The sequence below is a fragment of the Danio rerio genome, chromosome 16, assembly GCF_049306965.1.
Source record: "Danio rerio strain Tuebingen ecotype United States chromosome 16, GRCz12tu, whole genome shotgun sequence".
NCBI lineage: Eukaryota > Metazoa > Chordata > Actinopteri > Cypriniformes > Danionidae > Danio > Danio rerio.
In genome coordinates, this window is record NC_133191.1 from 27,118,557 (window position 1) to 27,131,237 (window position 12,681).

At 34.9% G+C, this 12,681-nt stretch overlaps 2 protein-coding genes across 4 annotated transcripts; both read right to left on the reverse strand.

Moving 5' to 3' along the window:
• On the reverse strand, positions 1-7,392 carry irge4 (immunity-related GTPase family, e4). 3 transcript variants are annotated; one of them, XM_073924420.1, is made up of 4 exons: positions 7,264-7,392; positions 6,141-6,184; positions 4,509-5,691; positions 1-1,745 (listed from the first exon to the last, which is right to left on the reverse strand). In XM_073924420.1, the coding sequence occupies exon 4, from the start codon at positions 1,722-1,724 to the stop codon at positions 567-569; it is 1,158 nt and encodes a 385-aa protein (XP_073780521.1). In that variant the 5' UTR covers positions 1,725-1,745; positions 4,509-5,691; positions 6,141-6,184; positions 7,264-7,392; the 3' UTR covers positions 1-566.
• Positions 7,393-8,357: 965 nt separating this feature from the next.
• LOC100151419 (uncharacterized) lies at positions 8,358-12,681 on the reverse strand. Its single transcript, XM_001922145.7, has 2 exons — positions 12,492-12,681; positions 8,358-11,083 (listed from the first exon to the last, which is right to left on the reverse strand). Exon 2 carries the CDS (start codon positions 11,071-11,073, stop codon positions 8,791-8,793), a length of 2,283 nt encoding a protein of 760 aa, XP_001922180.5. The 5' UTR covers positions 11,074-11,083; positions 12,492-12,681; the 3' UTR covers positions 8,358-8,790.

The following is a 12,681-nucleotide window of genomic DNA, read 5'->3' on the forward strand; positions in this document are numbered from 1 at the left end:
TAAAGTGATATCATTTTTATTTTTTAAACTCATGTTTTTGTTTAATGTAAACCACACACCACATGCATTCTGTATAGTAAAACAAAAATCCCATTGTTTGTGCTATACACATACAATCATTTAAACTAGAACATCCTGAAAATCAACACCTGCCACTATGGTATTTATTATCATTTGATTCATATGTATAATTGAACTGAAAATATGTAGAAAACAATTCACACCAATAATAATGATTAAAATAGGATATGAACTACATATTCATTGCTTACAAGATGATAAAGATTACGACCCTTGGCCTAAAGCTCTTGTATGCATTCTAAAACAAGGTCAACATAAGTTTACAAAAGTACAATAAAAATAATCAAAATAATCAAAATTTATTAAACCAACCACATATTCTTGAAAAGTATACAGTCACATTTTTACCAAGTTTACTGTTAAAGTGCTTTTTGTATGCATTCAGTTTCATTAATTACATATCAAGACAAAATATGAACATTACTAAAACTTTTTTTAGTTTAACTTTCTCATTTCATTTGTAAACATCGTCCATTAGCATGATTTTATTCGTCCAAACCTGCCACTTGAAGAACTTGTCTCATGTCTTTGATCATTTCATTTAGAGCTCTAGTCAGGTTGGTGTGACTATTCCTGAAGGCATCAGCTGTGTTCTGAACATTGACTGCAAGATTTTTACTATCAAGCAGATCCTCTAAACTTTTCACTGGTTTTGCCATAGGACTAATCCTCATTCTGTCTAGCACTGCCAGTGACACAGGTGACTTTATAGCCAATTTCAGCAGGGAGACAGGCTTGTTTGTTCTCTCTGACAGCTGTTTGAGCGATTTCTCATTCAAACCCAAAGCGTAATGACAGCCTATGAGATACACTATCAGTATCGCCTTGTCTGTGATCAAAGATATGAATTGGTTAGGAACTAAGGTACATGCACTTGAGGCCAATGCTGCGAGCCAAATGAACTTCTCTAACAATGCTTTCTTTTTCTCTAGCATAGCCAGAGAGTACACAGGCACGGACTGAACCAGAGCAAATCCCTTTTGATCTGAAAGCTCTGACTCTAGAGTACCAACCAGATTTTCAAAGTCATACTTCCTCAAGTCAAAAGAGGAAATCAAGAACACTTTGGGATTTCCTACTTCCTTCAGATTTCTGTAGCAGTCTTCCCTGATTGCGCAAAGCAGCTGCTGCTCGTTGATTTTTCCATTCGCTACTGAGCAAATGTCATTATCAATCTTGTTTCGAACAAAATAAAACCTCTTCTGCTTTTTTTGAATCTCCTTGGCCAGATACACGTCATTCTCCTTGAACCTCTCTGAGGAAATGATGATAAAAAAATCATACGTTTCAAATTTGACATCTTTGAGGTATTGGTTTGCCTTGAAATTTGGCGTGCCAATGCCTGGCAGGTCCCACAGTCTAACATTTGGCTTTGTGGGATGGGTGTACATGGTAGCTTTCTTTGTGGTTTCAGTCAGTCCAGTTGGTGCGGAGTTTTCATCTTCATCACTCAGATCCCGAAGCGCATTAATGAAGGAAGACTTTCCTGCTCCTGCTTCCCCAGTCACAGCGATATTCAGAGTCACACTGTCAAGACGGTCCAGTTCTTCTTTAGCCTTCACAGCAGCTGCATTTGGGTCACTTTCACCCAATCTCTGCAAAGCTCCAGAGAAATTCATGTCAGCAGAAGAATCATCTGTCATTGTGCCCGGTTAAATTTAGCACTGTAAAAGACATAACATTTTATTGAGACTATAAATAGCATGGTAAATGGAGTACAGTCATGCTGTTTGGCCATGGACAACTACACCCTGTTTTTGACATGATTATGAGTTCATATCTCCTTTTATGACTTTGAGGTCCCACAGTTGCAACCTTTTTATTGTAATTGCAGCTTTATTTCTCACAATGTGACTTTATATATCCTAAATGAAACTGTATATTTATATTAAATGGGCTCTAGACTTTATTTATATACATTTGTAGGTTTAATCTTAGGTTTAAAGATAAATAACTGTTTGAGAATATGTTGAAATTATTTTATTAGCAATATTAAATAATTGGTGTGCAGTTGAAATACATTTATAAACATTTAACACAAGGGTTTTCAAACATGTTTTTATTGCATGTTTTAATGTTATAAGAACAAATCTTTGTGAGACTTGATTTTGGCATAGAAAATGAACTCAACATATTTAAACAACATTTGTGTTAATGTTTTAATGACTTACAAAATCATCCACAAGATCATTAAAATCTATTCCTTTGAACTAATGTAATCAGACATTAGATGACAGTTAAATGAATAGTTCACCCCCTAAAATATAATAATTAATAATCTTTTATTTAGGTACTAATATTTAAAATAATCATGAGTTCCTTGTACAGACCATCTGTTTCACTTCATAAGACCTTTAATCCTCAAGAGCCAAAAACATGCATTTTGAATTCCATGATATACACAGTATATATTTTAACTTTCATAGCGATGATGGCTACCAATGATTGCACTATTAACCAGCAATTACCACAGTTTCATCTAAAAATATTCTTTAATCCTTAACAGCAGTGATTCACAAACTTTTTTCACCAAGTATTACCTCAGAAAAAATTGTCTTCCCCATTACCACCATAATGACCAGTATTAAAATACAGTACCGTAGTAGGCGTAAAATACAATTTGTTTTATACATTTTTTATTACTTTGCATGTACATATGCCATATTTGTATCTCTTTGAAATGTAAAATTTACCTTGTATTTTAAATATATACTATTTGGAATTGCATATTTAAATCAGAAATTAGATCTGCTGCGCGTCATTTACAGTAGGCCTATGTTTGCCAGAAAAGCCAGTGATTAAATGCATACAGTACAGTGCTTGACTTCATTCATAGGAATTCATACGTGCTGTATTTTTGTGATTTGGTGCGAATGAGATTACATCTTAAGTGAATCGTTAAGTTCGCCGTTAACCATGCACTGACCACTGTTTTCAAGCAGACTGGGGTATGGTTCGCGGTTTCTTAGTTTGGGCACATGGAGACTAAGGGTGCTTTCACACCTGTGAATCGATTCAGTTGTTCCGAAACAGAGATTATAAATGTTACATTGTTGCTCTTTGCTCTTGGAGCGGTTCGCTTTCACATTGCAAAGTTTCTAAACGGACCAAAATAGCTAAAACAAGTCACGTGCGAGTAAACTCTCCTCACATTGGTCAGAGTTTATTTTGCAGCGTCCCGCTAAGCTATCAGGAGAGGTGGTGGTTTGATGGTGATTGACAGGGTGCGCGCGATGTGTCTGAGGAGAGATGCGGTGGGGAGGGGTGAGAAGGGTGCGCGACGATGCCTATTTGAGGACTGGGAGGGAGACGCGAGATTACCGGGAGATTATCACTTGTTTGCGGGCATCCGGAGACTCGCGAAAATTCCCGCCATACTCATAATTCTCTCTTCATATGGCCGTAAGCCTATTACATATCCATAAAACACTGTGATATAACCGCGCTCGGATCGGATCGCTTTCTCACTGCAATCGAACCGCTCCAGGGTTCGTTTCAATCGAGCCGAGACCACCTCATTCAAGCGATCTCGGAGCGATTACTTTGGCGTGGAACAGAGCGCGATTGCCCTGTTCACATATGCCAATCGAACCGCGCTAACTGGGCAATCGAGACACGTTCCGAAACAAAAGTGTGGGTGTGAAAGCACCCTAACTTTAATTATATTATACCTTTAAGCTTCAAGCATGGCAAAGCTGCCTGAGTCTATGTTCTTTGACTCGCACCATTTGAATCACATCCAAATAAATTTGCCTAAGTCTGAGGTAACAAACTAAACCGAAAGACACGCTGCTTTACAAAACAAATAACTTTAAATATCTAAAACACGCATTATTGTACACAGCTACGAGAACATTTTAAAACATTTGCAGTAATTATTTTACCAATGATGGAGCATGGGGAAACACTTGAGTTTACAGCAACTGAAATGCAAACACAACAGCACTGGTCTGCAGAAGGGCTTCTCTAGAGCGTATCTGCTCTGCAAGCGCAGCGTGGCTCTTCCTCTGGCTCTGCGCCAGGCAGATTGATTTTTAACATCTGATGACATGATCATGCTAAAGTAAACATTCTAAGCACGCCAGTGTAATCGTACGCTTTAGGGAACAGCCAATGCTGTCTGATCACATGAGTCTCAGTGTTATCGTACGCTCCAAAGGGTTAAAAGTGTGTTTATTTTATTCTTTTATTATTCAGGGATTCTTCTGCGTACCACTAGAGGTAAGCCCACCACGTACCACAGTTTGAAAACCACTGCTCTACAGTATAAAAAATGTCATTTGAGGGTGAGTAAATAAACAGAAAATTTTAATATTTGGTTGAACTATCCCAAACTTAATTAACAGAGGCATGAATGTACACATGCTCTATAAACAACCAATTAAAGCAATAAAAAAAACAACACTTTTTTCCAAAAATACAATTACCGGACATCTACGAGCTATCGAACACTGTCCAGCACCTCTTTTCTGATTTCTCGAGCAACATTGGCCAGTTCCTTTAATCCACTTCTCAAGAGGTAATAAGTAGTACCAAAGGACAATCCAGCAGCAGCGACACTGCCAACACCTGGAACGAGACTTGCTACATATTCAGCAGAGAAAAGGACAACCAGTGTACCAGATACTTGTAATCTGGTGAGTGCTTTTTCTTGGATGGCAGACGCAATCTTTGATTTAGCCAGATGTCCCACCAAGGGCTTGTTTATTTTTTCTGAAAGCCTCGCCAGTGATCCATCATCCAAGCCAAATGCAAAGTAACACCTTGTAAGGAAAAGAGCCACCATCCCTGTATCACATGCTGCTGATAGACCAGGCAGAGGGACCACAGCTATACCAGCAGATGCAAGAGATGCAGCCCAGATCACACCTTCAAACATCTTGATCTTCATCTCCAAAGATGCAGCAGAGCACACCGGCCAGGCTTGTAGGAGAGCATTTCTCTTATGGACTGGAAGCTCTTCTGCTAGTGTGTTTTGAAGTTCTTCAAAATCATACTTCTCCAAGTCAAAAGATGAAATCAGGAACACTTTGGGGTCTCCCAGTTGCTTTAAGTTTTTCAGACAGTCCTCCCTTATTGTGCAAAGGACCCTCTGTTCATCAAATGTTTTTTTTCTTTGCTCTGCTGAAATATCGTTGTCAATCTTTGAGCGAACAAAGTAAAAGTTTTTCTTCTGCTTTCTTATTTCTTTAGCCAACATGACATCATTCTGCATGAACCTCTCGGAGTTCAAAATAATGAAGAAGTCATAATTTTTTAATTTGACATCTTTAAGGTATTTATCTGCTTTGAAGTTTGGACTTCCTATTCCAGGCAGGTCCCAGATCTTCACATTTGGCATTGCAGGATGCTCATACATGTTGGGCTCCATTGTAGTTTCTGTGACCCCAGTAGGTGCTGCTCCTTCATCATCATCCTTTAGACCTCTTAGTGCATTTATAAAGGAGGATTTCCCTGATCCTGTCTTTCCAGTCACAGCGATGTTAAGCGAGACATTCATAAACTGGTCAAAACTTTCTTTGGCTTTTGCTGTGGCCTTTTCCAAGGTTGATTCACCAGAGGCCTGCACTGCCTCAGCAATAGCAGGGTCCTGAGTTTCCATGTTTTTAACTGTAAAAGTTATAGAAGTATTCAGAAGTATATGTTCTTAAAAATCCCTAAAACTCAAAGAAACTTGATTGTAATTGCAGTTAATTCTATTAGTGTAATTAGTTTGAATAAGTTTGAGCACCACCCTCACATTCAGCCTTGAAGATTATCTCTTAAAGGTCCAGTGAAATCAAAATAATTTATCAGTCAGTTTGTCTAAAGAATATCTATTAGTGTGCTCCAAAACACTTACAAAATTTGCGTTTTGAAAATATAAACATCTAAAGCTTCAGGCTGTCACTTCCCCTAAATGATTCAAGGTTTTTTTAAACAGTTCATGTTTATAACACCATCAGTAATAAATAATTAAAGAAGTACAATTACAATATAAACAGATAGTATGACAGACATCATTGATTACAGACATGTAATCATGTAGCAACTAGAAATCCGCAGTGGTTTATACTGACCTTTTGTGTGGAAAACTTTTCAGTTTTTATTTCACAGTGTGCACCTGTGTCAGGCAAAAAAATACAGTTCATTCATGGATTACTCCACATGAAATTCTCATATATGGCCATATATAAACATTCAGTTCTATCTATCTATCTATCTATCTATCTATCTATCTATCTATCTATCTATCTATCTATCTATCTATCTATCTATCTATCTAAGCAATTTCATGCAAATGTCAACCTTGCAATGAAAAAAGGACCAAATTCACCAAAATAAAGAAACTGTTTCTATGTTTTTTGCATAAACAAGTATTTTACAGTAGAACTACTGGTAAATCAAATTATATAAGTTTGAAAACATTGACAAAGTCACACAAGTGGCAATTTCACATCGGCCACATCCATAACAGAGAGACACCAAATCCAACAATTTTTCTCATAAATGCAAAAATGTCAAATAAAAAAAATTCTATATTTTTGTTCTAAAGTGAGCCAACTCTTATCCTTTTGATTAGCATCATTTAATTTGGGTTGTGCAGTTTAATTCACAGAATTTCTACAAAGTGTGTAGTATACTGCAAACTCACAGACTTTTTTGTCACATCCATAACGCATGTTTATTTCCCTCATTTAAAGTATAAAAATGTTAGCAGATTGATGTTTTTATGATCCTATAACTCTGCGGTTAGTTGTTTTGGAAAATATAAACAGATGTTTCAATATAATGTTAACATATAGCCTACTTTCCCTGTGAATTTATGTTTTGAGTTTTTACTGCAAATGTCACATCCATAGCGCTGGAATTGCTCATATATATATATATATATATATATATATATATATATATATATATATATATATATATATATATATATATATAATGTGTGTGTTGCATATTATACATATTTTATATATGAGAAATTCAAATATAACCTTGTATGCCACATAACATTTTAAATTAATTAAATAATTTACTTCATCAGTACCAAATCAAATCATTCATGCATTATTTTTTCTTCGGCTTGGTCCCATGATTTATTTGTTTATTTATTTAAACTGTTATTGTGAGTGAGAGACAAGATATGTTAAGTAACTAAACCGACAGGAATTATAGAAGGAATTATAGCCTACTTACATTTATTTCTGGTTCCAAACTAGAGAACGGAGAATCACTTCTCTTCAGAAACGGTGAGGTTAAAGAAAAAATTATTATCGCACCGAAAGAACCCCTTTTCTCTTCCTGATACGTTTGCAGGTCACGTGTAAAGACCTACGTAAGGGAAACGAAACTAATGAATTGCAGGAAAACGAAACGACATTGCACTAATAATTGTCCATTCATGCTCATTTATTTAAACCAAACCGATAAAATAAGCATTATAATGAAACGTAACAATAATATTGCAAACCAAAAACACGCTACTTGCTCGCTTTTTTGTCTGATAAAAACCTATATCTATAACTAGATCTTGGCTAATTATCTTTGGTTCATAAAATAAGGATTTCCCTTTTATTTAATACGCGTTCTTCTAAATGTTTAATTAGGAATACAAATTATCGAGACTTTTTAAAATAGCAGGAACATATATATATATATATATATATATATATATATATATATATATATATATATATATATATATATATATGTGTGTGTGTGTGTGTGTGTGTGCGAGAGAGAGATTAATATAAATCATAAATATACTGATTATTAATTGTTTTTTACGGCTAATTTACCCTAAAATGTTGATTGTTAAATGTACAATTTATTCTGATTTATTATTATTTTTATAGTTATAAATGAATAATATGAATGATATGATATATTAAATAATAATGTGATATACTGATATAATAATATGACAGAGTGAATAATAATCTGATATATTATTTTATTTTTATTTGATTGTTATATGTATACATCTTTTTTACTACTACTGTGTACTGTGTTTTTATTATATAGGCCTATGTATGTTATCTTATTTTTATGTATTTTTTATATCTGCTTTTCCCCACAGCCCAAAGACATGCAGTACAGGTGAATTGGGTAGGCTAAATTGTTCGTAGTGAATGAGTGTGTGAATGAGTGTGTGCGGTTATTTCCCAGAGAATTAACAATTGTGAGAATTAACAATTAATTAACAAATAGCTAATACCATAACATATTTGTATCAGTAGACAAAGTAAAAGAAATGACATAAAAATATCAAGATTATTATTCTTTTCTTTCAAATTCTTCAAATCATAATACGAGTTTTGTTTTATTTGTCTTGTATCTTTTATCATTAGTACAGAAACATATTCAGCTACAGTATAAATAAAGTATAAATTCCCCAGACACAAACATTTCTTTCAGAGTGAATGCCATTGAAAGTGGCAGAGTAAAAATCAATACTTGAACCGATAATATTCTAGAGGAAAATGCAAAACTCAAAAAAAAAAAAAAAAAAACAAAGATTTCAGAACAAATATCTTTCCTTTTTTGGCTATATATTGGTTTAGTTTGTATGCTTTTCTTTTTATGGCTGGTATTCACAAGTGCATTTAAAGTCAACTTAACTTTGAGCATGAAATCAAAATTATATGCAACCACAGCAGTTCAGATTTTTTGTCTGTGTTTTGTTTTAATAGACACCAGTCACTCCTGCAGCTTTCAACACTTTCAACTGGCTGTTTCAGCAAGATCCTGAACTCCTGTTCGCAGAAGGTTCAGTGTTGTAGAGTAAGACATTTGTGCTGTTTTTATACTCCCTACAACAGGAACCATGCTCCATGCAAACTTAACAGCTGCCTCTTTGCTAGTTAGTGCCGACAGCTCCTTGTTGGTGAGTTTCTTTTGCCCAATAGCGACCACTAGAGGTGACCTTCTTATAGCTTTCAGAGATAGGTTGTTGACCCTCACAGACAGCTTATCTATTGATTTTTCGTCCAGACCAAATGCATAGTAACACTTGGTAAAGAAACCCAGCAAAATGGCAGCATCACAAGCCATGGAAAGACCAGGCACTGGAACCACAGCCACAGAGCCAGAAGCAACAGCTGCCGACCAGGTTTGCTTCATAAATATTTCAATTTTCTCTTCCAAAATCTTTGAGGAGTATATTGGCAAGGACAAAATCAAAGCATCTCTCTTGTGATCAGGCAGCTGCTTCTCCAATGTGTCGACAAATGTCTGAAAATCATATTTGTGCAGTTCAAAGGAACATATTAGGAAAGCATGCGGGTCATCTATATCCTTCAGGTTTCTGTGACAGTTCTCACGAATGTGTGAGAGCACTTTCTGCTCATCAAAGTCTTTCCTATGAGATTCAGCATGAATGTCATTGTCGATCTTTGAGCGGAGGAAATAAAACAGCTTCTTCCTCTCTTTAATCGCATTTGCCAGCATTATGTCATTTTCCTTGAATCTTTCTGAGGAAATGATGATAAAGAAATCGAAGGTCTCAAGTTTCACATCTTTTAGGTATTTCTTGGCTTTAAATTTAGGACTTCCAGTCCCTGGCAGATCCCACAATTCAATATTTGGCATTGTAGGATGTCTGTACATCGTTGGCACCAACGTCGTCTCAGTCACACCTGTTGGAGCTGCATTTTCATCATCGGATGTAAGACCACGTATTGCATTGATGAAGCTGGATTTTCCTGCTCCAGTTGAACCTGTTACTGCAACATGAAGCGTGACGTTGCCCAGTTGCTTGTTTTGCTCAATCACACATTCCATTTCATTAATGTATTCAGCAGAACTATTGAGATGAACATCAGGCATTTCATATATATGTTCAACTTGTACAGTGTTTGCTGATTTTAAACTCACATTTTCTTTAGCAGTACTGTGAGAATGTGTATCTGGTTTACTGGAATTGGACAATTCCTGCTTCTGCTTCTGTATCTTCATTAATTCATCATTATTCTCTTCAAGCTTCAGTTTGTTCATCGATTTACTGAAGTTAGATTGAGTCGGTTGTTCTGTTGAAACATATTTATCTAAAATAGTATCATACAGGTGTTGTAAATGACCTTTTCCATCACCCTCAGGGTTTGTTTTGAGGATCTCTGTTGTTTTTTCACAATTTTGTCTAAACAATCTGTTTTCATCATCATTAGTTTTTTGAATTGGAATATTAATTTCTCTTTCTTCGTCCTTTTTAGCATCCTTGTGTTTATGTTTTGTGTTCACATCACATGAATCTCCAGCTTCGGATTGCTTGCTTAGTTTCTCAAGGTATTTTTCCTTGTGTATCATGTCAACATTAAATTCTATGAGTTTCATTTCGTTTATTGGATCACTGGAGTAATATTTAGTTGGTTCTTGTGCGAAAACCTCTTTTTCCTTAATAGCAACATGCTGGTTTTGTAATAAGCCTGTTTCAACAACTTCAGGGTTTGTTTTGCAAAACTCTGTTCCTTTTTCCATCTCTGGTTTAATCAGTCTAATTTCTTCCTCAGTTTTTATCTGAACAGGAATATCTTGTTTTCTTTCTTCCTCTATGTTTACATCCTGATGTTCTGTTTTTTTGGTTTGCTTATTTTGCTCCTCAAGACATTTTTTCTTGTGTTTCATGTCAACATTAGACACTTCAGTATCTTCTGATCGTTCTGTTTCATTTGCTAAATTTATTGTTTCTTTTTCTGCTGGCTTTTCTTCATTGTTCTCCTTTACTTCTCTCAGTGTCTCTCTTTTCTTCAGCTCATTAAGCTTTGAATAAACAATGTCCTGGACTAAACTACTCTGTTTGAATTTTTCTGGGGGAGTTTCTTGCATTTCTTGCATGATTAACTGAATGATTTCTAAGGCATTCTGTTTTAGTTCTGAGTTTCTCTGTTTCTCCATCAACACATTGTCTTCCTGAAAGGATTCAGTTTGTTCTTCAGGTACTGCTGTCTGACCAGGATGTGTGTCGAGATTGAGGAGAGGGTCCAGCAAGGCATTGACTTCATCTGACATGATGATGAGTCTGAAAAAACAAAAAGCAAAGCAACTCTGTAAATGTCACCAAGCAATCACGATTTGTCCGAAAATTATGTTTTTTTTTCAGGTATGCACTACTTTTTAGGGCACCCACAGTTTAAAGATGAAAAGATTTAAGTGAAAACACTTACATTTATAAAATCATGGCAAATCAAGTTGTAACCCAATACAAATATCTATAAACAAGCCAAGGCACATTTACATGCATTGCAAAATGAACATCAATCTTTAAAATAAAGGTCTTAAAATGTTTTCATGCTTATGATAATAAAATAATTTTGGTTTTTTACAGATTTTTTCCAGTCATCAATTAAAACAAAAAAACTTATATTTCTTAAAGTAAAAATTTTTAGTAATGGTGAACCTTTTTTTTTTTTTAAAAAACTTTAATGAACTACTCATGCAAGATTTTCTAAAGCCATTAACGCAGTAATTAACCTTTTTATGAGCAAAGAAGTCCTGTTTTCAGGCATTTTATTTTCTTTTTAGTCCCTTTATTAAAAATGCACCTAAATTTACCTCACTCGAACCAGCAACCTTCTTGCTGTGAGGCGACAGTGATAACCACTACACCACTATGCCAGCCCACATGTAACTGAATCAAATTTTTATTTTGACTTTCTTGATCCTAAAAGGCTTTTAAAAGGTCTTTCATACATTTATCTTCACAAACATTTAGAATCCCTGAAGACAGTTAGACTTTTTGCAAAGTTTTTGAAGGCATATTTATTTATTAGTGCCATTATTTCTTTAGATAATATTATAAATATTGTCATTAATCTTTTGACATTTTGGTCAATCGCTGCAATGAAAAGGCTGTTTACACTAGAGGTCGCTATCTATTCACTTTGAGGAGTGCAACTCACAAGCACTCAAATACAACACATATAATCATAAATATATATTTCAAATTCTGACAGCATTAAAATAGATACACCTTTTTTTGTAATTTTTACATTGATTTATTGTACTCATATCATTAAGTGACATTGAAAAACGCACTCGATATTATTTAATGTTACAATGACATCTAGCGGCGAGTGATAAAGAGAGTGATGCATATTCACTTGCGAGTAATCTCAAATCGATTACCACATGCATATAAGCACTTTTATTAAAACTGATAAGGCTCGAGTGCATCGAGTGTATAGACCTATTCTATGTTATTTTTCTAGGCTACTGTATATCTTCATGTGTAAACCCAATATTTGTACAACACAAACAGCATTACTTTAAAACAAGCATCAATCATGCTTTCATGTACGCTAGTAACGTTCTTTTTAGTACATTGATATGTTTATATTTCTTCAACGTCGCATAATTTAATATTGATTAAAAAAACAACAAAAATCTTTTTTCCCCTCTCTTTTTGCACTACTACTATAAAAGCTTACCTTGTCTGTGTTTGTGCTATCGGTTCGTCTGGTTGTCTAAAGATGATTTGGGAGCAGAAGGTTTAATGAAAAGTAGGTGTGCTATAGGGTGTGGTTAAAAACTTTCCTTAAATGGATAATTCAAAAATAAATCACCTCTTAATGTATTCTCCCTGGTTTTATACCTGTATGAGTTTCTTTTCCTTTTTGG

Coding starts and splice junctions, on each gene's coding strand:
- irge4 (XM_068213839.2), bottom strand. CDS start 5,683: ATGGAAACTCAGGACCCTGCTATTGCTGAGGCAGTGCAGGCCTCTGGT.
- LOC100151419 (XM_001922145.7), bottom strand. CDS start 11,073: ATGTCAGATGAAGTCAATGCCTTGCTGGACCCTCTCCTCAATCTCGAC.